This window comes from Astatotilapia calliptera, chromosome 17 (assembly GCF_964374335.1).
Source record: "Astatotilapia calliptera chromosome 17, fAstCal68.1, whole genome shotgun sequence".
NCBI classification, from domain to species: domain Eukaryota; kingdom Metazoa; phylum Chordata; class Actinopteri; order Cichliformes; family Cichlidae; genus Astatotilapia; species Astatotilapia calliptera.
Genome location: NC_137438.1, coordinates 23,729,642 through 23,757,026, shown reverse-complemented (window position 1 = coordinate 23,757,026; position 27,385 = coordinate 23,729,642). Strand labels below are relative to the sequence as shown.

The 27,385-nt window shown below is 41.0% G+C and overlaps 2 protein-coding genes and 1 long non-coding RNA gene across 4 annotated transcripts; 1 reads left to right on the top strand and 2 right to left on the bottom strand.

The window, feature by feature from the left end:
* Positions 1 to 14: 14 nt before the first annotated feature.
* klhl42 (kelch-like family, member 42) lies at positions 15 to 6,049 on the bottom strand. The gene is made up of 3 exons (XM_026148204.2): positions 4,866 to 6,049; positions 4,599 to 4,792; positions 15 to 2,415 (listed from the first exon to the last, which is right to left on the bottom strand). The coding sequence occupies exons 1-3, from the start codon at positions 5,627 to 5,629 to the stop codon at positions 1,961 to 1,963; spliced, it is 1,413 nt and encodes a 470-aa protein (XP_026003989.2). The 5' UTR covers positions 5,630 to 6,049; the 3' UTR covers positions 15 to 1,960.
* A 5,190-nt stretch (positions 6,050 to 11,239) lies between these two features.
* Positions 11,240 to 26,763, top strand: LOC113008956 (endosome/lysosome-associated apoptosis and autophagy regulator family member 2-like). 2 transcript variants are annotated; one of them, XM_026146935.2, is made up of 22 exons: positions 11,240 to 11,540; positions 15,941 to 16,061; positions 16,154 to 16,343; positions 16,448 to 16,595; positions 17,374 to 17,463; positions 17,548 to 17,653; positions 17,735 to 17,884; positions 18,135 to 18,223; positions 19,473 to 19,653; positions 20,307 to 20,435; positions 20,884 to 20,974; positions 21,081 to 21,183; positions 21,362 to 21,499; positions 21,640 to 21,912; positions 22,009 to 22,182; positions 22,942 to 23,131; positions 23,540 to 23,636; positions 23,721 to 23,822; positions 23,965 to 24,091; positions 24,424 to 24,602; positions 26,068 to 26,230; positions 26,323 to 26,763. In XM_026146935.2, the coding sequence occupies exons 1-22, from the start codon at positions 11,403 to 11,405 to the stop codon at positions 26,389 to 26,391; spliced, it is 3,048 nt and encodes a 1,015-aa protein (XP_026002720.2). In that variant the 5' UTR covers positions 11,240 to 11,402; the 3' UTR covers positions 26,392 to 26,763. The 2 variants fall into 2 exon arrangements, with proteins under 2 accessions (XP_026002720.2, XP_026002719.2); XM_026146934.2 differs by having other exon boundaries at positions 26,320 to 26,763.
* On the bottom strand, positions 24,310 to 26,823 carry LOC145421309 (uncharacterized). Its single transcript, XR_013902642.1, has 2 exons — positions 26,272 to 26,823; positions 24,310 to 24,584 (listed from the first exon to the last, which is right to left on the bottom strand). It is a non-coding gene; the product is annotated as an uncharacterized LOC145421309 (long non-coding RNA).
* Positions 26,824 to 27,385: the final 562 nt, after the last annotated feature.

The following is a 27,385-nucleotide window of genomic DNA, read 5'->3' as shown; positions in this document are numbered from 1 at the left end:
AAGACACTGGAACAGACCCCTGAACTTCACCTTTATTGGTCATGACTTAAATGTCCAAACTGTCAAACAACCACTGCAGCAGTTTCAGACTCACTTCTCAAACCTGCACCCGTCCCTCCATTCATCGCAGAAATGAAAACAAAACCTGCTTCAGCAAAAATCAGAAAGTAAACACAGCGATATTGGTTGGTTGCTGGAAATGTAACAGAGTCCTGCATCTTGTGCTTTTTTTCCTGTTTTTATCCTTGCAGAAGGCACGTGTGCATCAGTTCATGAAATCGCGCTTTAAGCTTTTCTTAGTGTCTCTCTGAAGAGTAAGACTATGCAAGTGTTCATACAACACATGAAGCTCCCTCTGAAAGAACTTCTGCTCCTTGTACGACTGGCAGTGTAAAACCAAAGCCACGTTATGATTACCTGCCATGTGCAGTGCATTAATGCATGTTGTTTCTGAGATTTTTTTAAGGTTTGTAGTGTGTTGTGCTGTGTTATGTTAAACTTTGATGCCAATGGAGTGTAAACATCAGGAATAACGTGGCCGTTAGATTTGAAAGCATGCTGTTATGCAGCCCTCGTCAGTGCCTCTCATGTTTTGTATGGTCGTGGATGTAAAAGTAGAAAAGTGCGTTTTAAGTCTGCTTAAGACAAAACAGTGGCAGGCAGGAGATCTGCACAGAGCCTAACTCGGAGTATCATGTCTCATTTCAAAGGCGGAGGGGTTTTCAAATCGCCTGAAAACTCTGGGTGCTGAAATATTTTAGTTAAAATAAAATAAAGTAGACAGAAAGGAAATAAATAAAACGAATAAAAAGTTTTTCGTAAATTAAAAAAAATCAACCAAAATAAAAATATAAAGAAACTGTCAGCAGTTTTAGTGTTTGCAGTCTGTGCTTACTGAGTCAGCTGCTTCCAAAAAATGTTTTTATTATAATGATTATTCTGAATTTTGTTAAGCCTGGGACCTGCTAAATATCCTCCATGTAGTAATAAATTAAAACATGAAAAACTGAAAAAAAAAAACAACTTTAATTAAAAAAAGAATTAAAACTAATTAGTGCATTTTTTATTATTCTATTTTTTAATTAAGCTGTATTTAATATTTTCTTTCAGTTTATTTTCTCAGTGTTTTTGTTAAATGATTTTTGGAAAGAGTGTGGACAGAAATGTCACGCTGTAAATGTTAAAGAGTAACACAGCATGTGAAAAATATGCAGGATCCAGGCTGTGCGCAAAATTAATTTCCAGTTTTTCAAAAATTCATTTTAACGTCACAGTCTACAAATAATAAGGAAAACTCATCCCCACAGTGATGCTGCAGACTTTTTAGTCTCTCTGAAAGAAATTCATAGAAACAAAAATGAATATTTTGCATGTTAAACTAGAAGTTTTGAAATTTGGACTCCAGATTGGTTTTCACATGCTGCGTCACACAAAGAGGTTGTTAAAGCTCTGTACGTGATATAATTTACACTATTTGAATTGGAAATGTTTTTCTCATCAAACATCATTTCCAGGACCCTAAAAGACTCTTTTGACCATATGTATGCTGTTCCTCCACCTTTCAAATCTGCAATCCAACCATCATGTGCTCATCCAGATGGTCAGAGGAGACTTTTTGAGGGTTGTGGAAATGCCTTCAAAAGGCAAAACCAGCTGGTTCTGTGTTTTCTAAACTTCACCTGGTGATTATTTAATGGTGACTGCTGACTTTAACACATGAGAGGCACAAACTGGTGCTACCTCTGATGATGCTTTGGGCCACACTTGTGATTATAGCTTTTCCATTTGCATCCACAGCAGTATCTTTAGCGTAGTGCACGTTTTTCAAGTTTTTAAATCCGAGGCACGGCGGTCACGAGGCGTTCAAACTGCCAACCACACCCTGACGCCACAGATCCCCAATGAGTGCAACAATAATTGGTCTGTTAACAGTGCTCGAGCTTTCCCGCCGCTCTGCGTGTCACAGCACGTTAGGAAGGTAAAGTGAGCAGAGCAGCATGTTCTGTCCCAGAGCCGGGAAGCGCCTGAAGGCCTCCCAAGCGTCTGAGAAAATGTTATATTTGAGAAAAACGCGGTGTTCCAGGCTGGTGGGCAGGCTGACGTCCCGGCTCATAATGTAGATGCCGTCGTTGTGCAGCGTGCATGTCAGGTTCAGTCCCGACTTGGACGTGTTCTCCTTCAGCTGGAGCCACTCCCCTGTGGTGACGTTGTACGACTGCACCGTCAGCACGTCCTCCGTTTGGCTGGGACGTCGCCGCCGCAGCCCCGTGTCCAGCTCGTGGGTGTATCCACCCACCAGGTAGATGGTATCCTCCACGGAGAGCATCTGCTGCTTCCGGATGTGAGCCGGGCAGGATCGGAACGTCGTCCAGGTGTCAGAGATGGGGCAGTATCGGAGGATGTTTGTGTTCCTCTCTGTCCGGTGTAATGGGAAGAAGAAACAAAAAAAACTTTACGAGAGTAATTGTTACATATTTAATATTAGAAAGCCCAAAATAAAAAAAAATAATAAATAAAACACAGAATGACTGAATAATTAACAAAGAGAAATGTAAGAATGTGCTCCAACATAAACAAACCGATAATAAAATAAAGAATAGTTTTTAAATCTTATAAAATCTCCTACAACCTGGGAGATGCATTGAAGTTGCTCATCTTATTTAAACAAAAACCCAAATATGGAAGCAATAACCGCTTTGATATCCTGTTCACCCAGCAGTGATAAATCCCTTATAATTAAGGTTATATAAGAGATAATCCGGGAAAAGGTGTCCTGATTATAAACGATATGTTGCTGACTGGTAAAGGGATAAATACACATTAAAATGAAGAGTTTATAGGATTATAAGAAGCAGGAGCAGCTCAGCAGACCCAAATATGAAGGATCCAAACTACCAAAATCTTAAATTACTCAATATAGAAATAATGAGTCATTCAGAGATCAGTCTGGGTGTGTAGTAACTACCTTAAGGTGCATGAGCGGTCCATGCTTTTACTGTAAAAGTTTAATAACTTTTTGTGTGATTTCTCATTTCAATTATATTTTTGTCTTTTTGCTTATTGTATTTATTATTTTTTACTTTACTTAAAATTCTCGTTGGGCGCTAAAATGTGACATAGAGACATAATGGTTCTAACGAATGCCTTTAGAGGGTTTTTTTAAAGGGGGTAAAAAGTGATCTAATTTTGTTTGAGAAAAGTAAACTGCAGCTCAAGAGGAACTGAATCTGAGAATATAAACAGCTGTAGGTAAGAAAGATCCAAAAACATCTGGTGGTGCAGCAAAGCCTGCGTCTCTAACAGCCAGCAGGGGGCAGATGGTTACGTTGTACAGAAGTGCATGAGAAAAGGTCCTCGGCTCCGTCTTAGTATGAACTCAGTAAACACTTTGCTGATGAGTTTATGGCTGCAAAGCACACGATGTTTGTTTTGTAAACTGTGGTCCCATTAGAGTCAAAGAGGAGGGTGAAGCTGGATGTTTCAGACTTTGTTATTAACAAATCACCAGAAGAAGCTGCAGTGAGGAAACGCGATCAGATTTGGATAATCACAAATCCTTTATGGTGAGGAACGGAAAACAAAGAAAGGGATGGATGCACTTCTGCATTAACGGTATGTAAAACATCTACTTCAAACTGTCAACAGTGACAAAACAACACAAGGACAACGTGACAAACACCACAGCCAACTGAGAGGAAGTGCAACAATGCAACAACAAGAAAATCTGAATTCACACAAAGTCATTTTCAGTTTAACTCACTTTTACTTAGTGACCTCACAGTATAAGGAAAAGACACTGTCCTGGGTATCTGTGTTCTGTTTGTTCCTCTTCTCTCGCTTCTCTTATTTTAAGCCAAATTTTTTCCCCTTGTGACGATTAAACTTAACAAAAGAAACATCTTGATGTTTTCAGTAAAACGTATCAGGAAACTGTTTACTGTCTTTACACTATAAACTGCCTTGATATGAGAGTTACAGTTACCTGACACTAAAAGTAAAAAAACAGATGTTCCCTTATGAGCAGCACATGGCAACAGCAGGGAGGAAGAACTCCGTTTAACAGGAAGTCTTCTCCAACAGAATCACCGTGACATACAAACATCTGTTGAGACTAACCAGAGGCTAAAAATACCATACAGCCATCAGGGAGGTTTTTACTCTGTGGAATTAAGTTCTGTTTTTTCCCTTCATTTCTCAGAGGCTTTTTGGAGGAGTTATAACTACAGTGCCATGAAAAAGTAGTAGTCAGGATTGGGTGTGGCTAAAAAAATGTGGTTAATCACAATTAATCTATGAGTTAACAAGAGGAGTATTTACTTTTTCACACAGGGCAGGTAGATTTGGATAATTTTTTTCTCTTAATAAATGAAATTATCTTTTAAAGACCGCATTTTTTATTTTATTCAGGTCATCTCGCACTGTGGTTTCTGCTGTGAAATGATTCACGTCACCTTCAACCTCTAAATGTGGGCTTTTTTTGCTCCTTAAAAAAAAAGGAGAAAGAATCACTAGATGAAAATTCACAGTTACTCTCCAAACTGTTGTCGGACTGTGTTGGCGTGTTAGTGTATATGCTGCTGTAGCTCCTGTACACACACCTCTCGCAGTGTATCCACCCATGACGTAGATCATACCCTGGCACTCACAGGCAGAGAACTCAGCCAGCGGGTCGGGCATCGAGGAGACGCAGGTCCACCAGTCCTGCTCAGGGCTGTAACACTCCACTGTGCCCAGACACTGGCCTCCCACAGCGTACAGCTTCCCCTGTACAGCCAGCAGCTTGAAGTTGGACCTGCATGAGAAGAATCACTGACTGAAACGCGATGCAAGGCAACCAATGGGGACCAAGTGGGGACTCGTGTTACCTCTTCTGGTTGAGTGGCGCTACCTGGTTCCACTCGTTCCTGCAGGGGTTGTAGCAGTGCACAGCAGAGATCTCCTGACTCGTCATCCTGTACCCGCCAACTATGAACAAGTAGTTATCGAGGATGGCCGACCCATACCCCCTGACGTTGATCATATCTGGAGGGAGGTTGTTGGCGAGAGGCTTCCAGCGCTGCTCCACCTCTCCATACCTCAGCATGGACCAGGGCTCATCCTGATCTGGAACGTCCAGGGACAGGCTGGTGAAGTCTCCGATGGCCACCAGGGTGGCAGTGCCATTCATGCGCATCTCCTTGACTTGGTCCCTGACAGCAGAGGCCAGGCTGCTGAACTCGGGCCGCCTCAGCATGGGGTGGTAGTAGCAGGTCATGTATTTGAGGCAAGCGGTACGCAGGTCGTGAGTCCCATACACCTCGGAGAGGCTGTACAGCTCCACGCAGTTCTCCAGCCGGATCTCCGAAGTGAGGAGCTTAAGGATGGAGGTGACCTGGAGAAAGGAGGCGGTCTCGATCAGATCCTCCAGAGTCTCGTTGACTACCTGGACTTTGGAGGTGTTGATGAACTCCAGGACCAGCTCCAAGCCCAGGACGCTGAGTCCTTGCAGCTGCACCGAGTCCTCCGTGGACTCCCTCATCCCCGAGCTGTACAGAGCTCGGAAGTAGTCGCTCTTCTCAATCAGCTTCTTTTTATTCACCTCGTAGGTTTTGTCATCCATGATGATGGCAATGATCTGCTCGGATGACATGGTGAAGATGGTGGTTTTGGTCTCTCAAGCTGAGTTTTGTCTTTGCTTTCCCTTTCTCAGTCTCCCGAGCCCGTCGCCGTTTACATTTCACCGGCCAGGGAGCTCCGTGCCCGGTCTATATATGGTAATGCTCAGCCCGTAGATCGCCATGGAGCTGGGAAGCTAATCAGCTAGCTGTAGAGGCGCTGCAACCGCTCCCGGATAAACCGGCCAAAAGAAGCTTTTCCCCGTGATGGCATTCCTCCACAACTCGGCCCCACTTTCTGAAAATGTTGGTTGAATATCACGGTTTGTTTCTCAGCCTGCCAGGAACGTTTTCATAACATTTTCCTTGTGAGGGACAATGTCGAGCTGTCAAATTTAACTGTTTTGATTCTGCACCCTACATCATGTGCGTCTTCTTCTTCCATTGGAATTATTGGCAGATTAGGCGTATCGAAGACACCTTACTGCCCCCAGCAGGTCGTTATTAGAATTACATAACATGGTTTGAATAAATGATAAGAGTATGTTAAATATTTGATCCCCCTTTTGATTAGTCTATTTATTTTTGTGATTGTTTATTTATTTATTTATTTCTATTTACTTATTTTATTTGGTTTGGCTAATTTTGATTAGTTAGTTGATATTATTTATTTAGATTTTTTAATTAAATAAAATTTAATTTGGGGTTTTGTCAGAGATGCTATTGGCTGTGGTCACCTCAGCTTGACCATAATTTCTTCATATTTTGGTTCCAAGGAACCAGACTTTCTTGTCATTTTTAAAGTGGGCTTGAGCAGCAGTTCTCCAGGATTTCTGAATATCTTTCAAAGTTTTTCTTTGGACATTGGCTGCTTTTTTAAATCATTTTCAGTCCAGTTCACGTACATATTTACAGAAGAATGATTTACACTAGGGCTGCCACTAGGGTTGCCAACCGTCCCTTAAAATACGGAATCGTCCCGTAAATCGTCCCGTATTTAGAAACAAAAGTACATGGACGCACAGTGTGAGCACAGTGTGAGCACTCAGTCCCGTATTGAGCTAATAAGGGACGCACTTTGTCCCGTAATACAGTGAGAATCAAAAGTAGTCTATAAATGTTTATGGAATTAACGCTTTGTTTGAAAACATAATTCCCAGCCCCTCTCCTGCTTTGTGACCAATGAGCTGACAGCACACTTATGACAATTCGAGTATGACAATTCAGATTACCGCTCATCTCATTGGTCGAGGAAAGGTCGCTTACGGAGAAAATACCGGAAGACAACAGATGACCACAACAAGAAGCATGGCCAACAGGGAAACAAACGCCGTCACTGCGGTGCAAGTCTCGGACGACAGTACACCTAAAGCTGGGCAGACACTGTGCGATTTTTTCAGTCGCGTTATTCAGCTCCTGCTCAAACTGCACGATTGACTCGCAGGGGTTAAAAGTTGGTAGGTCACGATGCAGGTCTCACACTATACCGCCCGATGCTCTGATGCGACCTGAGTGCTCACACTGTGCGTCCATAAAATTAAGGTTATAACAGAAAATCTGTCGCGCTCTCCCTCTGTCTTTCACTCACACAAACACACCACCACCATCAACTTTGCTAAATTGCTAATGAAAAACATTGATCAGGCAGCTGTGATTTAGCAGCGATGTAGATCCAACTATTTTCACGGTTGTTGTGGTCGTGATAATTTTGTGAGGCCACATCGAAAAGGCTCGGATGAGCTTTTCAAAGTTCTACAAGTTGTGCCTCCATCGCTTGTGTCCAGATCACACGCTGCACAGCCGTGCTGCTCCGTCTTTTTCACGGCGTTTACGTGTTTGCGCGCGAGCAGTGTGAGCGGCTCACGAGCGATTGATGATCGGGAGCTGGTCGTGAGGTGTTAATCACTTCTCGTTACCCCACGTATACTACACGATGAAGGCCAAAATCGGTCCGATCACTCAAAAATCGGCTCAAAATGGGCCTAAAACCGCACAGTGTGAGCCCAGCGTTAGAGCAGCAATGTTTGTTCCCCTCAGAGAAAGGGAAGAATGGGAAAAGGAAAACACCTGGCTGGAAAAAGTTAATATGGGCATGTGCAGTGAATATCAGCGCTATGTGGCCAGAAGTGTGATAATATAATTTATTTTGTGTAATAAACAACTGCAAGGATAGATGATTACAACAAATAGATGACTAATACATAAAAGTAATACACAGATGAATAATGATGATGAGTTAAGATGCGTAATCATGGGAACAAGCGGGTTTTCAAACGGGAGCAGCTGATTACATTCTTATATAGTTCTATATTGTGTATTGTGTATTTTGTTGTACAGTTATTTTATTTTCAACTTTAATTTATATATTTTATCTTATTCTTCCCAGTTAAATTTACCCTTCATTCTAATTTGTGTTGTACAGTTATTTCATTTTTAACCATAATTTATATTTTATTCCTTCCTAGTTAAATTTACCCTTTTTAATTTTTCATATTTATTTCCTATCTTATTCATAGCCTTTTCCTTTTTTGTTCTCTTTAGGTCACGAGCAGTTGTCCAAGCATTTCACTACATATCGTACTGTGTATGACTGTGTACGTGACAAATAAAATTTGAATTTGAATTTGATTAGCATTAGAAAAGCTGAAATAATACCTCAGCTGAAGCCAATTGTACTAAATGCACTAAATGTGCACTGTTACAAGAATGTTTTTCTTTCTATTGTTTTCTATTATTTTAAGTTAAGCAGGACAGAGTTCTTTTAAAGAAAGATTTACTTATATTCTCAAAAGTTAAGCATGACAGGCTTCTGTTTAAGAAAGAGACCTGTTTTATGTGTTAATGTTGTCATTTTGAGCTAAAAATAAATGGCTAAATGATCATTTGTTTCACATGTGTTCATATCACAAAGAATACACATCTACTTAAATCAAATTCAAGTCAAAGGGTTAAAAAAAATAATTTCACACACAAAAAAAGAGCTAGAAAATTCACCACACTGGGAAGGGTGAAGACAACTGGGTCGCCCGGCCCTGGCCACGAGGTGTCCCTTATTTATTTTTCAGGGAGTTGGCAACCCTAGCTGCCACAAACGATTATTTTGATAGTCGACTAGTCACCGATTATTTTTGTGATTAGTCGACTAATCAGATCATCATCCATTGGACGTACAGCGTACAGCTTATTGCACCAGCAGCATCTGGTCTTATATAACTATCATTAGCTTACAGCTTGAAGTGTTTGTGCTAACTAAAAATAAAGACAAGATGGTAGTTTATTAATTTTTAATGAAATTTGCAGATTGTTTCGGTGAAGTTTAATAAACTCCTTGCTTTCTAAAATATAACAGGACACCGGAGTATATTATCCAGCGTCTCAAACTTCTGATGATCAGCTGTCTGCTTGAAGTTTATTTAGCTGTGCAAAAACTATAACTTTAATCTCAGCCAAAACGATTTACTCAGGAACAAATAAAATACTAAAGAAAGCCAAACAATAACATTTTAAGTTATCTAAGTGACTTATATATCATGTTTAACCTGAGTAGCGAAAGACAGTGGTGGGTTTGAAAACGATTTGCCGGGAGTCCGGTGTTCTCACGGCTCTAGTTAGCCTTGCCCCCGCCTAGCTAACGAGCTAGTGGGTAACAGACGTCTCCGAAAACGTCGGAGAGCTTTTGAAAATATGTGGTGTCTTGATAAACTGAGCAGATATTTGAGGTTTACACAGCTACATTCTCGCCTGAAAATATGTTAAACGTTTATTTTGTGACCCAGAAAGAATAATAAGAGTAAAGTTAAAACTAACTAGCTGCCGCCATTGTTGACAGCTGCGCTATGAATTCTGGGACACAGCTTCTTCTTCTTCGGGGTTTAACGGCAGCTGGCATCCTTGTACATGCAGTGCTGCCATCTTCTGTTTCAGTCCGTTATTACACCCTTAAATCCTACTACTCATTCCTGCGTCCTTTGTGATCTTACAAAGCTTCAAACGATGCGTCGACTATTAAATTAGTCGTCGACGATTTTAATAGTCGACATAATCGTGACTAGTCGACTAATCGTGGCAGCCCTAATTTACACTTATTAGGTCATTTAACACTAACCCTTGAGTCTATGAAGCACTAAAAAACAATGTTGTATCTTGCAATAATACATATATGACAAACATAAAATGTCAAATAAATATTATGAAGTATCTAAACAAAGTAACGGTGCCCTGGAGTTGTGTCACTGGCGTTGCTGATTAAGAAAAGCCTTTTATTTTGAAGGAAAACACCGCGGTGCCGACATCTATAACATGTTTCGTGAAGCGCTGCAAAAAATTGGTGTGGCGAGTCCAGTATCTCTTTTCATTTTTCAGACCTTTTCTTTTTTATATCATAATTTCATATGAAGCATTTAGTTGAAGTTGTTAGAGAACTGAAAAAGAAAGAAGAAAGAAATTTTGTGAGAAAAACAAGACTGACAACATGTGGTTTGATGCCCTATAGGTTTAGAATTTTTTTTTATAGAAGTTGTCACTGGTGTCACCTTGATGATGAATCACAACAGAGCTGTTACAACTAACTAACACCACCGTTAACCATTAACAGAAATAAAAAGCTCTTCATGAAGTTTTGTAATAATAATAATAATTAGTAGTAGTAGTAGTAGTATTAATCCTGTGTTTGTATGTCTAAATCAATTCCACCCAATCCCTGGGTGGTTTATTGTGTCACTGATGTTACTATGCTTTGGGGTTTGGGGGATTTTTTCCCCGACTGTCACAGATCCATTGAATTCTGTTACACTTAAGGGTAAACATCAAATGGATTGTGACACTACTCATTATAACAGTTGCATAGCAAATAAGTGGCTTCACAAATGAACAAACACTGTGCAATCAAACTTAACAACTGAAAATAAGAAAACATAATCTCCTGATTTGTTGCATTATGAGTGCAAGTCCGACTACATGTGCTGAAGAGACTGAGGAAATAATATTTATCAAACGCCTTTTAAATTGCAGAAAGAGTGAGGTAACACCATCTAGTCTGTAAGCCGATGTACAAAAGGAGATTAAAAATCATTAATTTGCCTTTTTTTGTGAATACTAAAGTGAACAGGTTATGTTATAATATGGTCTATGTGTAAACATTAGAAAAATAAATCAATTTTAGGACATCTCACCATCGCCAAATCGGAGTTTATGTAGAATAAAAAAATAAATACAGACAGGATGAAATTCAGTTTTAAAAATGTTGGACCCATGTTACAAGGTGTTTTATTTTTAGGTACAACTAGTGATTGTAATCCTGCAGAGAGAAAATTACAAACTAAATAAATGTTTAGAAATTATTTGTACATGTATTGTATTTTAAATTATAATCTTTTTCCATCAGATGCAGATCTCATTATTCAGATGAATGATTAACTCTCTTCGCTAACTAATATTCAGAGACATTTATTTTAAGATCGTACACAGTTTTACTGAGAGAAAGGACACCAGTGCACTGCATATATTTTTAATTTAATAATAATAATAATAATAACCACACATTATAAAACCCTGGAGAATAAACCCAGGATAACGGTGTTGTGATAAAAACTGAGGTTCATAGGACGTAACAAGAGAGCTTTAATTTGAAAACCTGTACCGGAAACGATTTTTATTATCAGCCTGTTGACGCTGTTGTGGGTGGAGGAGGGGAGAGTGGGTGAGACAGGCAGGCGGGAGCATCAATGACAGGGACTCTTCTTGTGCGGCCCGCTTCGAGTACGCGGCTCCAGGCAGCGGACACCCGGCGCTCTGTGACCCGGACTGAGGATGAGGAAGCAGGCGTGGGCCTCCCGGTCCCCAAGCTGCAGCTTTTTACTCAGCATCACCGCCACCACCACCATCATCATCATCGCCGCTCATACATCATCAGTTAAAGGCGCCGGAGACCTGCGGCCGTGTAATAAGGTGAGCGTCGTCGTTATTATAATTATAATATCTGCTGCTTTTTAAAACACAGATCCCGCTCCGCTTTGCTTTTTCTTTATCCTAGAATAAATGATCAGGGCAACAAGTCAAATGGCCATGCATGCAAGAGTAAATGTGCAGAATAGATTAAGATAAAATAAAATAAAATGAAGAAGGATTAAAAATACAAAAATAAATAAAAACAATGTAAGGGCTGCAAGTCGTTTTGCTGCTTTACATTGGCTCGGCTCAGCTCGGGTCCGGATGTATGTGCGCCTCGTCCTTCACGTCGCTGATCGGCTTAAAATGCCGTTCATGTTGACTATAAACACCCTGCTGGAATCCTTCTCTCATCCCCTTCAGAGCAGCCTCATGCCGGCAAGCCCGACCGGGATTACTCGCTGAGGAGGACAGAGAAAGGCTGCTGGCACGGTTCGCTCTCAACCCTGTAAGGATGACTTGAAGGAATACAAGAAGAAGCTTTTTGCCCTCTAGATGGGGAGATTTTCATGCCAGGACTGATACCCTGTAAATGAAAAAACTAGCATTATCCTTATGGTCACTAGGGGGCGACAGCTGTGATTGAAAATCGAAATCCAGTTATGAAGAAATGTGTGATCCCTGCGCTCGGCAAACACTTATAGCGATTGTTTATGGACTCATTTGCTAGTTTTTTGTAATACTGAACAGATCGAACTCTAAAAGTGCCTTGTATTGTGAGATAAATATCCTGCAATATTAAAGAGAGAATGATGAGCCTGTGGGTAAGGACATGGTGAAAGGGGGGAGGAAGAACTTTCTTTTAGCAGGAACATTCACAGCAAAATGTTAGCATAAATTTATCACAGATAAATATGTATCCTTATCATTGAAGATTAGACTCTGTATAACATGTATATGACAACAAAAATTTCATATGGGTTAAAAAAAACAAGTTTATTTTCTTTGTTAAATCAGGGTTACTTATTTAATATCCTTCTCTGTGAATACACTCCTGCATTTTATGATGTCCTGCCTTTACCTGGTCCAGAGAAAAGCTGCTAGTTATGAACCACTTGAGTATTTAAAACAGAAAACAAAAGAAAATAAAAATAAAAAAGCTAATAAAGTGCATGAAAATAATAGAAAAAGAACATTTTTATGACTTTTATTTTATAGTTGTCTACGTAGCTAATCCTAGCTAACATTATCCTGTTAGCTAGATAACTAAGTTATCAGTTACAGCAAACACTGTGGCAGTCACAACTCCATATGATGTCAGACAATATAAATAAACTCTAAATGTTCTGAAAGCTATATATATATATATATATGATTAAAACAGGAAATAACAACTACTGATCATTAACTGGATCAGTGTGCATGTAAATTCAAGCATAGTTCAACTATGCTTTTACTTTCGAGGTCACAAATTAAGTTTAATGGCCACTTACTATAATTTCCTATTGAAATGCACAATATAAGAGTGTTAGTGAACGTTTCGTCTAACTGTTGGAAAAAAATTATATAAGCAAATGTCTCTCAATGGTAAATAAAAATGTTTCACACTTAATATAACTCAATAAATAAAAAACTAATTTCTCATCAGAGTTTGAATTCTGGGTAATAAAACAGGATCCAGCCTGTGTTAGATAACAGTTCACTGCCGTCAGTTTATAAAATCAATAAAACCTACCGCACCCTGCATCAAGGAGCCGCTAAGCCACTGGGAGCAGTTATCATTATTAGATTAGATGAGATTCAGCTTGATAGCTGTCACACAAAACATGGAAATACAGCATTTAAAGAGGTGTGAAACGTCTGAACAATGGTACAAAATGAACATTAGTCTAATACATGACGGAAAACATCAGCAAAGTCTTGATCCCCGTTTCCAAGGAACCAGACTTTTTTTTATATTTTTTAAGGTGTAAGAAATGTTGAGAAACAGTTCTCCTGTTTTTTAAGCTTTTTCAACATTCATCTTTGTACATTGGCTGCTTTTTCACTCATTTTCAGTCCAGTCCTTGTACCTGACCTTTTTTTTGTTTGTTGAACCTGTTAACACTGACCTATGAAACATTCAAGCACACAAAAGGCACCAAACTCAAGGGGTGAAGCATAACACCCCTTGAGTAGGGGTGTCTATTCATAACAGACAACAAAGAACTAAGTTTAAATGTTATCTTTAGGCACTTTGTTATCAACAGTCTGTCATATAAACATATTGGTTCCAGTTTCTTTAGTTGAATGTATAAAAAAATGTCAACGATGACATATTTTGATCCACCAACCAAAACCATCAGGGAATCATCTGGACATGGAGAAAATGAATGGGGAATTTTACTTCAGGAGTCAGGGCCATTAAAAAAGCGGGCACTGACAAGTTGATTCCTTATTTTAGCCAACAATAGCAGAAATAAGGGATAAACTGTTGAAAATGGTGACTAAACATCATGTTAGGCAGGGAAAAAATAAAAATTACTGGTGGTTTAAACACTGAGTGTAGATGTACATCAAAATAAAGCATGAGAAGTGGTGTTACTGAGGGGGTCTTTACATCACATGAATGGGCTTTCTGGGTAAGTCAGATGAAAACGGTTGGAAACCTGACTGAAAAAGCATAAACAGTAAGCGGTCATATAACAGCTGTGTGCTGTTTTCTAAAGATGACCTTAATACAGCTTCAGAAGTTTCCAGATGTTTTTTTCTGCACTTAAAAAAATACATTGTTAGAGAGATTAGGGTCCTATCAAATCCTCAAACCTCTGCTGTAAAGAGGCACTGAATTTTATCCCGTCCCTGCTCGCTTCCTTCCATCAGTCTCCATGACAACCGGCGTGAATCACCCAGGAGACCAGCAAAAGGCATTAGCCTGTGGTTTGTTTTTTTTATCAGTGTAACCTTTCCCCCCACTGTCAGCACATTAGCCCTCTTTGTGTGCAGAAACACAGAAAGGTGAATCTGAGCGCAGGTGATGCTGCTGCTCGCACGGCAAAGCCTCAGTTTGAATGTTTGCTGGCGTGTTTGTCGGAGGGGGTGCGGCATGAATGGCCACGTTTGTCACTGCGGCGAGGTGATTAGTCATTTAAAAGAGCTCGGGCTTATCTGCACCACACACACACATCTGACATCTGAAAGCCATCGCTCTAGCACCGATTGACTCTGTCAGGTTTATCGCTGCGATTGTTTCAGTTTAATTAGCTGCTGCTCGGATGTCAGTCGGTGCTCAGCTGATTTGTTTGTCCAGTTGAACAGCAGGATCGAGGGAGGAGATGGAGATCTGCCAGAGCGAGGCTTTGGACTCAGAGGAAGTTGCTTTAAAAGTACAAAGAATGCTTTTCTTTGGGTTTTGTTGTGCTGCCGCCACTATAAATGGTTTCACACTGATTAATTTGTGGATTGGTCACCATAATGTGTGAAATTCAAAACTATAAGCTAGTATCACTCAACAAGTCCAATATCAGCTGATGCATGGACAGCTGGCTGGACACTTGACTTGTTTCTGAAATGGAAAACAGGTGAAAACACATGTTACTAATTCCATTAATCAAGTGTAATTTCTGTGACTAGTAACACCCAAGTTTACCTTCTATTTCACATCAAAGTAGCTGCTGTGAAATACTAATAGGTGGTATAAAAGACACAAATGAGCATGCCAAAGATAAACCTGATTTCATATATTAAATGAACTTCATATTTTATTCAGTGCGACTTGAAAAAAACTAGTGACTGACACAAAAAAGTCACCAGGAAGGTTTTTATTTGGAGCTACAGATCAATTCAGGTTCCCCATGTGCTCTTATACAACCAGAGGTTGTAAATAGATACATTATAAATAGTATGTAAGACATTTTTTCGTTATTACTTTACCTTTTAGTGCCCTTTATTTTAAAGGGCACTAAAAGGTAAAGTAAAAAGGAGGGCCTGTGGATGAACATTCAGTTCCCTCAATGAGCATGAGGTCACAGCCAGCAGTCCTTTGATAAGATGACCCGCTAACACGCTCTTAATGGACCATTAGATGACCGGTGGATGGTTGCTGTGGACATTGAGGTCAGCCATCTTTTTACCCTGTAAATGTCTCCATGCTCTCCTTTGTACGACCAGCTTTTGTTGAATGTGGAATCAGCAGCAGAGCAGTGTTGTTAGTGTCAGGCTACACAGGGTCAGCTCTTATTGGGGAAGCTATGTTGTACTGTATGTGTGTGTAGCCTGTGCGGGCAAATTACGCAACATTAGGCAAACAGTGCTAAGGGGAAAAATTTGAAACCACCAGTCATTTTTGGTCCAGTTCAACCTATCCACCAATCCACAGATTTGAAACAGTCTCATCTCCTGGGAACCATGAATGGATACCTTATTGATCTTTCTATCTGCGTGTCTGTGTGTGTTTGTGTGTGTGTGTGATCATCGTGCAGTCAGAGTACTACTACCAGTACACAGAGTGTGACAGCACAGGGGCACGATGGAGGGTCGCCATCCCTAGGTCTCCAGGCTCCTGCTCAGACCTTCCTCCTCCGACCAGAGGCACTGACTGCTGTGAGTACCACCACAGTGTGTGTGTGTGTGTGTGTGTGTGTGTGTGTGTGTGTGTGTGTGCACGTGCCAACACAGCCTCTCTGTTCCCTCAGCCTTCTCATGCCCGGCTGGGAAGTTTTTGGAGATGTCCACGCAGCAGTGCACGCCGTGTGCGGCTGGTTCTTATTCTTTGGGCAGCGGCCTTCGTTTTGACCAATGGGATGCCATCCCTGCAGGCTTCACCAGCTTAGCCAGCTTCCTCGACACTGGGCCGAATGGAGAGGACATTCAGGCCTGTAAAAGGTGGCGCACACAGCATTACCATTACCATGGAGATGGGTATTCATGTATTATTGAATATATAACAAGATGGAGTATGCTGCCGCTGTGTTTTGCTCTCATTGCAGCTCATCGTGGACGCCGCAGGGCATGTATCTGGAGTCCAACCGTGACGAGTGCACGGTGTCCCTGGTTTATGCCGTACATCTGGAAAAACAGGGCTCTGTCTCCTTCACCTATCAGTACCCCGACAACAACATCTTCTTCGAGTTCTATGTAAGCACCTGTAACTAAAATAGTGAATAAAGCCAAGAGTGTTTTATTTCTTGATTTATTGACAATTTAGATGATTAGTGATTGTAAATTGGTTGTAGACGACTACCTGTCTGTAGTGTGCTCGGCCTCTTGCCCAGCTTGGTTGAAGTTGTTTTATTACGGGAGTAACTTGTGTTGCTCATAAACTGCATCCTTGAGAGTGTTGTGAAAAATCTGGTCCAAATCACTCATTTTTAATATGAGATAAGATGAGAATTTCTCATAATTACAGTAGCAAAATGAATAGAGCACCAATAAAAATAAACTATAACAATAATACGACACAATAATAGAATACACTCCACAAAGTAGAAATAAATAAATGTAAACATAAGTATGATTCATTCTATTTATGCTATTAAAAAACTTACATGCAAGACCTTTAAAAGCTTGCTATGAAAGAAGACATTTTTAATTATTCTTACTGGTTAAAGAATAATGAAGGTAGTCAGGAGGCGGCTGAGCTTACCTTTGCACAGAGAAACAGTCATACTGCAGATATTTGTTAGCTGATGAGTTTTGAGTTTGTATGAGCTTGACTTGTTTTTAAGCCTATTTCATACAGATGAAATGTAGTGCTTTAAAAAGTCAAACACAAGGCTGTGCAAGTTTATTCAAGTTATACTCTGGGTGTAGCGTTTGTCCGTATCCGTAATGAATTTAATAGCAGGTAATGTTGAAGAAGAGTCATTTTTGCTTGTTTGTGTAGATAATAACCTCTGTGTTAACTTGTTCTCAGGTCCAGAATGAGCAATGCCAGGAAATGGCTCAGACTGACGATCAGAAATGGATAAAAGTCACCAACAATGGAGAATGGGACACACACACGGTGAGCACGTGTTTCTACCTCTGTGTGTGCAAGCTGCTGCAGTATCATGTGATGTGTGGCTCACTGTGTGCACCTTGGCCTCAGGTGAGCCTGAAGTCTGGTACCAACATCCTGTACTGGAGAACCACTGGGATACTGGTGGGGGGGAAGATGGTCAAGCCTGTGCTGCTGAAGAACATCCAAATAGAAGGTAAAAGTTGACCTCCAGCTCACGGTCGGATGCTTTTTGCAGGTGTGCGTATACTTAAAGCATCTCCACACTTTTGTCCAGGTGTCGCCTACACATCCGAGTGTTTCCCGTGCCGACCCGGTTGGTTCAGCCCGACCCCCGGCTCCTCATCCTGCCAGCCCTGCCCCAGCAACACTTACTCTGTGAAAGGGGCGTCCTCCTGTACGCCCTGCCCCGAACACCACTACTCACGTACGTACAGGACGCCCAACAGCACCACAACAAACAGTGTTTACATTATTTCAGTCATAATGTAAACAGTGTAAGCTCTCTCTCATGTTTGACATGGTGAACTTACAGTAATAATAAGCTTGCATATTTCCTCTGAGGAGACGGCTAAGGAAACACCTTCCCTCATAATAATAATAGATTCATTTAGTTTTAGCACCTCATTGGTCTCTGCTGATGCTCATCCTGCCTCTGTGTTTGCGTCCTCTCTCAGACGAGGGATGGCCTGAATGTAAGGAGAGGCCACCATGCTCGGAGAAGGATTACTTCCAGATCCACACAGCCTGCGACAGCGAGGGGAAGGTCAGCAGCGCTTGCATGTTTCATATTTCTCTCTCTCTCTCTCTCTCTCTCTCTCTCTCTCTCACACACACACACACACACACACACACACACACACACACAATGACCTTTTTAAATACACAAGGACAGATATGCATATAAACACGCCCTGTGTCGCACTCATATGCAAAGTCAACAAGGAAAACCAGAGCGAGTGTATATATGTGTGTGTGTGGGTGTGTGTACCATATTTATATATCTTTGTGGGGACCAAAAATTGGAATGCTACTATACTTGTGGGGACCATCAGTCCCATATGGGGACAAAATTCACATCCCCACAATTTTGAGACTCAAAATGTGGTTTTAGTGTCGGGGTTATAATCAGGTTATGTTAGGTTTAGGCTAAGGGTTATGGATAGGGATAGGTATTATTTTAAGCGTACTAATTTATACTTATTAATATTTAATTCAAATTGCATTTATGCAGCACCAAATAACAACAGTAGACATTTTATATTGTAAGGTAAAGACCCAACAACATGAAAAAAAAAAGAAACCCCTACAATCGTATGCTTGGTGACAGTTGGAAGGAAAAACTCCCTTTTAGCAGGAAGAAGCCTTTGGGAGAACCAGGCTCGGTTCTTTGAACATATTTAATATAATGACCAAATATATTAATGAAGAAAATTAAATTAAATATTTTTATAAGCTGGCTTCCTCCGTGCCTGATCATTTTTGTATTTATTTTATATTTGTTTTTAATTGAACTGCTTTAATAGTAACTTTCTTTATTCCTTACTTTTAATCCTTTTGTGCAGCTGGTATTCGTGTATCTAAAATGGTTTCACCTTTTAAATGTTTTACTTACTTTTTGTTTCCTCTCTCATCTCGTTTATTATTTATTATTATTTTTATTTACTTTGTCACATATTTCTGACACTGCCTGTCACGTGATATGTACAGCACTCAAATTTTATACACTGTACGTATGAAAAACCGTGAACGTTTCACACAGAAAGACAGATGTGATTAAAATGCATCATTAAAAGTGTTCGACGGCTCATTTAGTGTTGTAGCAAAAGCAGGTAAAGTCTCTCAGTGCGATAAACAACCCATGAAAACTCAGCCTGAGAGGCAGCATGCCGACTGGCTTTTGTAGAAGTGCACCTTGTTACAGGGCAGTAAAAAAATCTCACCTTTGTTTTTTTAAGGTGTTTGTTTTTGCTTGAGCAGAGTGAATTTCCTGCTTTAAACCTGCTTTGTTACAGACACAGGTGCTGTATCGTTGGGTGGAGCCAAAAATCTGCGTGGAGAACATCACAGGAGCCGTGGAGCTGCCGGCAACAGGCCAGAGAGAGCCCTGCCCTCCCTGCAACCCCGGCTACTACAACAGCAACGACTCCACCTGCCTGCCCTGCCCACCTGGAACGCACTCGGACGGCACCTACGGTAAACCTGCTCACACCTATCCTCACCGGCCTCACCCTGGTGTTGATAAAATTTAAATCTGTTTTCATCAATCTAAACATCTTTATCGTTTCCACTGCTTCGTGTTCATACAAGAGCTGGTTAGCGATACTTATAAATGCTTTAGAAAAGCATTTAAGGTATAAATACATATAGAATTTAAAGAAGCAGTACTCAAATTAAAATAAAATACAAGTAAAAAATGAAAAATGAGTTTAAAGCAGTACATAACAAACATTTACAAAGCAATAAATAAATGCATGTAAATAGATGTGGCATGCTGTAAACTGCTGCAAACATACTATAACTAATAAAAACAATTACAACAGTCATACAACTTGTACACTTAAGCTGGATCCTGTACTTGCAAATGAGCTCTCTTCCAATAAAAACCAAAGTTCATTTAATTCCTTCATTATTCTCCATTCAAAGGCTGGACGTCCTCCCAGCAGTTTACAAAGCCTCTCCATCTGCTTATATAATGATCACCTCTGTCCATCATTATGAGATGAATTTGTTTAAGATCGACCCGGCTGAAAAGATTGTACAAACACAATTTTGTACCCAGGAGGTAAATGTCATTGTCGTGTCTAAACAGCTTTTATGTGATCTTTGCGTGTGTGTGTGTGTGCCAGCGTGTGCACAGTGCCCTGCAGGTACCGAGCCGGTGTTGGGTTACGAGTATAAATGGTGGAACGTGCTGCCTTCCAACATGAAGACTTCCTGTTTCAACGTGGGCAATTCCAAATGTGACGACAAGAACGGTGAGCACACGGATGCCTGACACATTAGTAGATATATTTATAACAATACTTTGTTTATGTAACACCTTCAGCTGCAGACTTTACAAAGCACTTTGACAGAAAAGAAAAAGCAGAAAATGTCAAATATTAATTTTCTGGTTAATTACAGTAAAATTTACATGAAAAATGTAAACACAGTGAAGGAAACTACAACACTAGCCATTCCCCGTGTATCTAATCACTAAGAGCAAATGCAGAGGTGACAGTGACAAATGAGTCAGAATGAACACGTCTGGGTGGAAAATGGGCTTTGTGTTGAGCTTGAATTGCGAGCTGAAATCACCTGCAACCACTTTTTACCCATTACTGCTGTGCTAATTGTGGATAATGTTGTAAAACAACTTCTCATATGCTGTCATGGAGAATTACGGAGGTGTAATACGAGTGCATCGCGCCTTTTGCTCCATAGGATGGGAGGTGGCGGGAGATCACATTCGCAGCGGAGCAGGAAGTTCGGATAATGACTATCTTATCCTCAGCTTGCATGTCCCCGGCTTCAAGTAAGTCTGTGTGTTTGTGTACAGAGAAGAAACCAGCCTGTCCTAATGATGACAAACAGGATCTGTGTGTTACTAAATGCGAGTTTGTGTTTGTGTTTGGTGACAGGGTCCCAGCCTCGCTTTCAGGGATGACCGGCAGCGAGTTTGGCCGGATAACCTTTGTGTTCGAGACCATCTGCTCAGCCGACTGCGAGCTCTACTTCATGATGGTGTGTGCCTCTTTGTGTTCATTTCCAGCAGAAGGTGGTAATTAGGTGGCTAACTTTACTGAGTGAGTCAGAATGGTCACGTCTCATCATCGAGGTCTGGTTTATAATGGTGTTCTGCGTGTTACTGCTCAGTTAGCAAATCCTTTGTTTTTGTGTTTTATTGGCACGCCCCCTGCAGGACGTGAACAGGAAGAGCACCACAGTGGTGGAGTCCTGGGAGGGCAGTAAGGGCAAACAGTCGTACTCGCACAGCATGACCAGAAACGCCTCCGTCACGTATACGTGGGCCTTCCAGAGGACTAACCATGCTCTAGATGTGAGTGATTTTCAGTCGTGTGATTTTTATTCATGGCGTCAGCTGTTAAAGCAACGTTATTAAGGCTCTGCCGAGAGTGAGGCTGTCTCAAATATCAAGATATCCAACAAGGAATTGCGGTGGCATATTTTTGTCTATAGGTCCGTCGTTTCATTGCTGACACGGTGAAGATCTACTCCATCAACTTGACGAACGTGATTGATGGGGTGGCATCAGCGTGCCGTGCCTGCGCTCTGGTACCTCAGAATTCCCAGCGTGCCGGCTCGTCCTGCGTTCCCTGCCCAGCTGGTTTTTACATCGACAGAGACACCAACCGATGCCAGGAGTGTCCCCCCAACACACACCTGGCTGGGCGACAAACCTACGGCCAGGACGCGTGTGTCGCGTGTGGACCAGGAAGTATCAGTAACAAGGTGAGAGCCCTGCAGTCATGATACCTCATTCTGGATCATCATGTTTTAGTACTTTTATCCAGTTAAGAGAGATCATGTTTTTCCTTTTTCTTTCAGGAACACTCCCGGTGCTACAGCGACTGCTCCTTCACCCACACGCTGAACAACCGCACCCTGACCTTTGACCTCAGCGCCCTGAGCGATGTGGCCTCACTGACCATCGGGCCCAGTTTCACCTCTAAAGGCACAAAATACCTTCATCTGTTCAACATTAGCCTGTGTGGCCACGGGGTAATTGACCTGCTTTCTGCTTACATCAGCCTCAAAAACACTTCAGAGATCAGCCTGTGAAGCAAACGTATTTAAAAATCATTTAAATGTTCTTTTGTTCTTTTTATCTTTCACCTGTTTTTTATTGAATGTTTGAAGTGTAAGGGATATAAGAACTGAGTTTGCTTATCTTGTATGAAGTCACCTAAATTCTTGTGATCTAAAAAACATACTGAGAATTACTTTTTAATGGTGGATATATTGAGGCAGCACGGTGGTTAGCACTGTTGCCGCGTAGCAAGAAGTTCCTGAGTTCAATTCCACCATCAGGCCGGGGTCTTTCTGTGTGGAGTTTGCATGTTCTCCCCGTGTTTGCGTGGGTTCCCTCCGGGTACTCCGGCTTCCTCCCACCGTCCAAAGACATGCAGTTTGTGGGGATAGGTTAATTGATTAATCCAAATTGCCCATAGGTGTGAATGTGAGTGCGAATGGTTGTCTGTCTCTGTGTGTTAGCCCTGCGCCAGACTGGCTACCTGTCCTGGGTGTATGCTGCCTCTCGCCCTATGACAGCTGGGATAGGCTCCAGCACCCCGTGACCCTGAAAAGGATAAGCGGAAACGAATGGATGGATGGATGGTGGATATATTGTATATTTGACCGTGAGATGAGATGTTCGTGTCCACATCTCGTTAGGATGTAAAGCGGTGAAAAATAGATGTGAAAATAATCTGACATTAGAGAAATTATACACTGACAGATTCATTTTGGCGCTGGCTGCAGGGAAAGAGAGCTGCTGTCTGCACCGATAACGTCACAGACGTGTCCAACAAAGACGACCAGAGCGACGCAGCTCAGTTCGTGAACTCAGTGGACAGCTTTATCTGTCAGTCGACCATCATCCCATCGGATGGGCGGGGCTTCAGAATGGCCATTTCCTCGCAATCCATCAGCCTTGCTGACACTTTTATTGGTAAGGGCCTAAACAGAACTTCCTGAGTCACTCACTTTCAACCACCGCCAAGCTTCTTCATATACATACCTGGGAGTTTCACTTAGGGTTTAATTACATTTCTCAAGTCTAGTTATCATATGGAATCAAGTCCCATCAGTGGAGGGTGTCTATTTGTAAAGCCTTAACTGACCAATCAGGTTGGATTAAGAGAATTCTGACGTTTCACTATAAGAAAAACTAATGGAAACAATTTGTGAAACAGATTTATTTGGGACTGACTCGTGAGCGCCCCCTGCTGTACCCCTGGGTGAACAGTTTTAATTGGGTTGGATCACCCAGATTGGTGCTGGTTGAATAGCGTCAGGCAGTTTTGTGATAATCAGCTGGTAAAAACCACCTTGATCTCTCTCCCCTTTGTTTTTTCAGGAGCGACAGTAGACACCGTTCTCAATGGTGTCAGTGCCGAACCAGATCTTTTCCCGGAAAACTCACAGGATGTTCCCGACATCAATTTCTTCTACAGGTAAAAAGAAAAAAGAAAGCTGGAAGCAACAGTCAAATATTTTTGTTGTGTTCAAGTCCCTGATGTGTGTTTGTGTTCCTTCAGTTCAACGCAGGTGACGGCATCATGTGATCTGGGTCGGAGTTCAGTCATCACCGTTCGCTGTAACCCAGAGAAGTCTGAGCGAGGAGAGCTCTCCGTACCCAGGTAGTTGCACATCAGTTAAAGTGTAGTTTCTGTATAGATTTGATGTTTATTTTTATACTTTGTTAACAAAAACATTCAATAACTAATAGGTAACAAATGTACTACTCTTAGCAGCTCTATAACTGATCTGTGTGTTTGACAGCTCCTGTCCAGCAGGAACATGTGATGGATGCACGTTTCACTTCCTGTGGGAGAGTGCCAGCGCTTGTCCACGTTGCACTGAGGACGACTACCACCGGATAGAGGGAGCATGCAAGGGAGGCGTCCAGGTAACTCACACCTTCCCCATACCTCATTTACTTCACAGAAAGCCGGAGTCTCTCATACTGCCTCGCGCACAGTGAGTGAGTGATTTTGGTAAAACCATGCAAAGTTTTACCTTCACATTGTGAGACATTTTCAAGTTAAGACCCAAAAGTACATTTTTAATTTGCCTCATCTTTTCCACAACATGATTTTTTGCAGGAAAAAATAAAAACAAAACACATTTAAACTTTTATGGTTTAGCCAAAACCAGTTTAATAATGTTTTAATGGAACAAACTGATTTATAACCTGAGAAAACACATTAATCAGTAATGTAAATCCCCTCATGTCATCAGGAAACTCTATATGTGTGGAACGAGCCCAAATTGTGCACCAAAGGAGTGTCTCTGCCTCCCCGGAGCTCCTCCCCGTGTGAGGCCATCGCTCTATGGCTTAAGGTCGGCGTTGGAGGCGGGGCCTTTGTGGCCGTGCTGCTCATCTCCCTCACCTGCTATTTCTGGAAGAAAAACAAGAGGTAATAAGAGGCACCCTAACAGCAGGCCAATGTGCTCATTAAGATCACAGCGAATTGTTATTAGTGGTCAGAGATGTTTGTCTGTGACAGCAAATTCTTCACCCTGAAGGCACCGGTGACAGTTTTAATGCCCAGCGTTGCAAATCAGTGAATCGTAAACATGTTGCAGAGTGAACTCAAAAATCTGTTTGTAACCCTTTATGATTACTATCATCTTGAATGTATTTTAAAGGCTAGCAGGATTGAGAACATGCTTGTGTATGAAAAGAAATAATCTGTCTTTATTATCACCGTAATTGTGACCTCTTGTATCTATCTGTCTGTGCAAATACAGCACACTGAATGTTTGTGTATCATGTGATTAAGGTCACTGTAAGTAGATAAACCAAAGAAAAAGTGAGAATATTTAGTGGAGGGAAAGACTGTAGATTTAACAGTGATTGATTTTTTTTATAAAGAAATTGAATGAAATTTTATTCTAGACATAAGACAAATATTTATAGTTATAGCACAGCCTCCAATCAAGGGTGCGATCCTCGTGTATTTTACCTTACATCATGAATTCATTTGTAGCTAGAGCTTTCACAGTAAAGTTTAAAATTTACACTGGAAATACTTTTTAGTAATGTGTAACTAATTTTAAGTAACGTTTAAGTAACTTTAACTAATGTTTAAGTAATGTTAAGTAGTGCATAATTCCAATATATTTTAGTGGAAAAACAAATCAAATTTCCCTATCTTACACTGTTTATGCATTATATTAGTGTATATCATTGAAGTTCCACTATTGAATTGTCCTCTTATATTACATATAAATATGTAATAAGGGCTGGTCTCCCCTTCCTGCTTAGAAGAAAAAATAAACACCAGCAAACGCTGCAGGGCATAGGCCCAAATTATGTGCTACTTAAAATCACTAACAGTATAATTTGTGCATTACTCCCTTATTCTAGTGTATCCAATGCTAAGTATTTCTATGACTATATAATTACATTGCAATTTCAGATTGAATGTACGGAAATTACTTTTAATTCTAGATTAATTGCACTTTTAGGGCTTTATTATAAAGTGTTAGGAAAAAGGAAAATCACATAAATAAAAATTACAGTTAACAAAAGAAAGAAGAACGAAGATATTTTCAGTTAAGTGAGAATATAGTGAAAAAATATGGAAAAGTGTCAACAATATCCCACAAAGGAAATTGTCTTAATATTAGGCTTTGAAAATGATTATCATTTGACATCAGTGTAAAAAAAGAAAAGAAAAGCAGCTCTGTGAGAGATGAGTAACCGGGCATGAAGGGGGTGACTGAGTACATAAGAGGCGTGATTTTCTTCAGAAAGCTGAGTCAAATAGATAAGTCATGGAACGAATTTCTGTTTAAAAATACACTCGTACCGGATGCTGTCTGATGTTAAATGATACACTGCCTGATTGTGATTCACACCCTGTGGTTTGTGGCCAGGCTGGAGTACAAGTACTCTCGTCTGGTAATGTCTGCCAACAAAGAGTGTGAGCTGCCAGCTGCAGACAGCTGTGGCCTGGCTGAAGGAGAGGAGCCCGATGACGACGTGGTCTACGCCCAGAAACCCTCGCTGCTGGGGAAACTGCGCGCCATTGCCAACAAGGTGTGCATAAAGTAAATTTTACTTCACGTGTAAAGACTTACCATGTCTCTTTGATTTTACACGTAACATTTCTAATATGTGCGTCTCAGCAGGAGGATGGAGAGAGCAGCGAGTCTGTGCAGTTGAAATCCTCACAGTCTGATCGATGGGTCCTGGGTTAAACTGATGCCAGCAGAGGAAGAGCGAGGCTGGGCTGACACAACAGAGGAACAGTCTGTTAGCAATGGTCTCGCTGTCCACCTCCCTACGTGTCTCTTATAACCTCCTTCATTGTGGGGGCACCTCTACACACCCCAGTTTGAGGACAGCATGGACAATGGCTTTAACTCTTCCACCCTGGAATACACAGGAAGCTCCTGCTTTATCACCATGGATGCTCAACAGCAGTTACAGAGAGAGGAAAACAAGCTTTTAATGTTTGGGGGTTTTTTGTATATTTTGTAATTTAATTTGGTATTTTCTGTTAAGAGTCACGTATTTATATTGATGTTATGATGTCAAACCTTTATTAAAGTTCTCTTTGGCTTTGGGGATTTCTGTGTGGATGTTTGGGGTTCACATACAAGCATTAATTATATGACATCATCATCCACCCACTCTGCCTCCTTAACAGACACCTGTTATTTTTAAAGTAGGCTGAGGTCAAACACCTTTAACACGTAATTTGCATGTATACCTTTGTAATTGGGAGTGAAGGTTAAAAGCTTGTTTTTATTGTATTCCTGACTTAAGGCCATACTTTTATTGTGAGCTTGGTACATGGGTATTATAAATGATAAAGATGGATGTAGCCAGCTTGGTGTTCTTTGGTTCACTGTTATTTATATCACCACAGCAGTCACCTCAAAGTGCTTTATATTGTACGGTAGAGAGCTTAAAATAATGCAGTTAAAACTCCAGCAATCAGGCAACCCCCTATGAGCAAGGAAGTGTTACTGATGTCACAGAGTGAGGACAGCTGATCGCAGGAAGTGTCTCTGCAGCCAGAGGAGTCACCTCCATTTGGCTGTTAGAAAAAATACACTTTTTAAAAATCTGTGCGAATTTCTTCATTATTATTATCCGTCATGTTTTGATGGTGTGTTTGTTGATAGGAGTGTACAGGGCTAAACTGATTAGACAGTGCCTCACAGTGAAAATGATTAAAGACCAAAA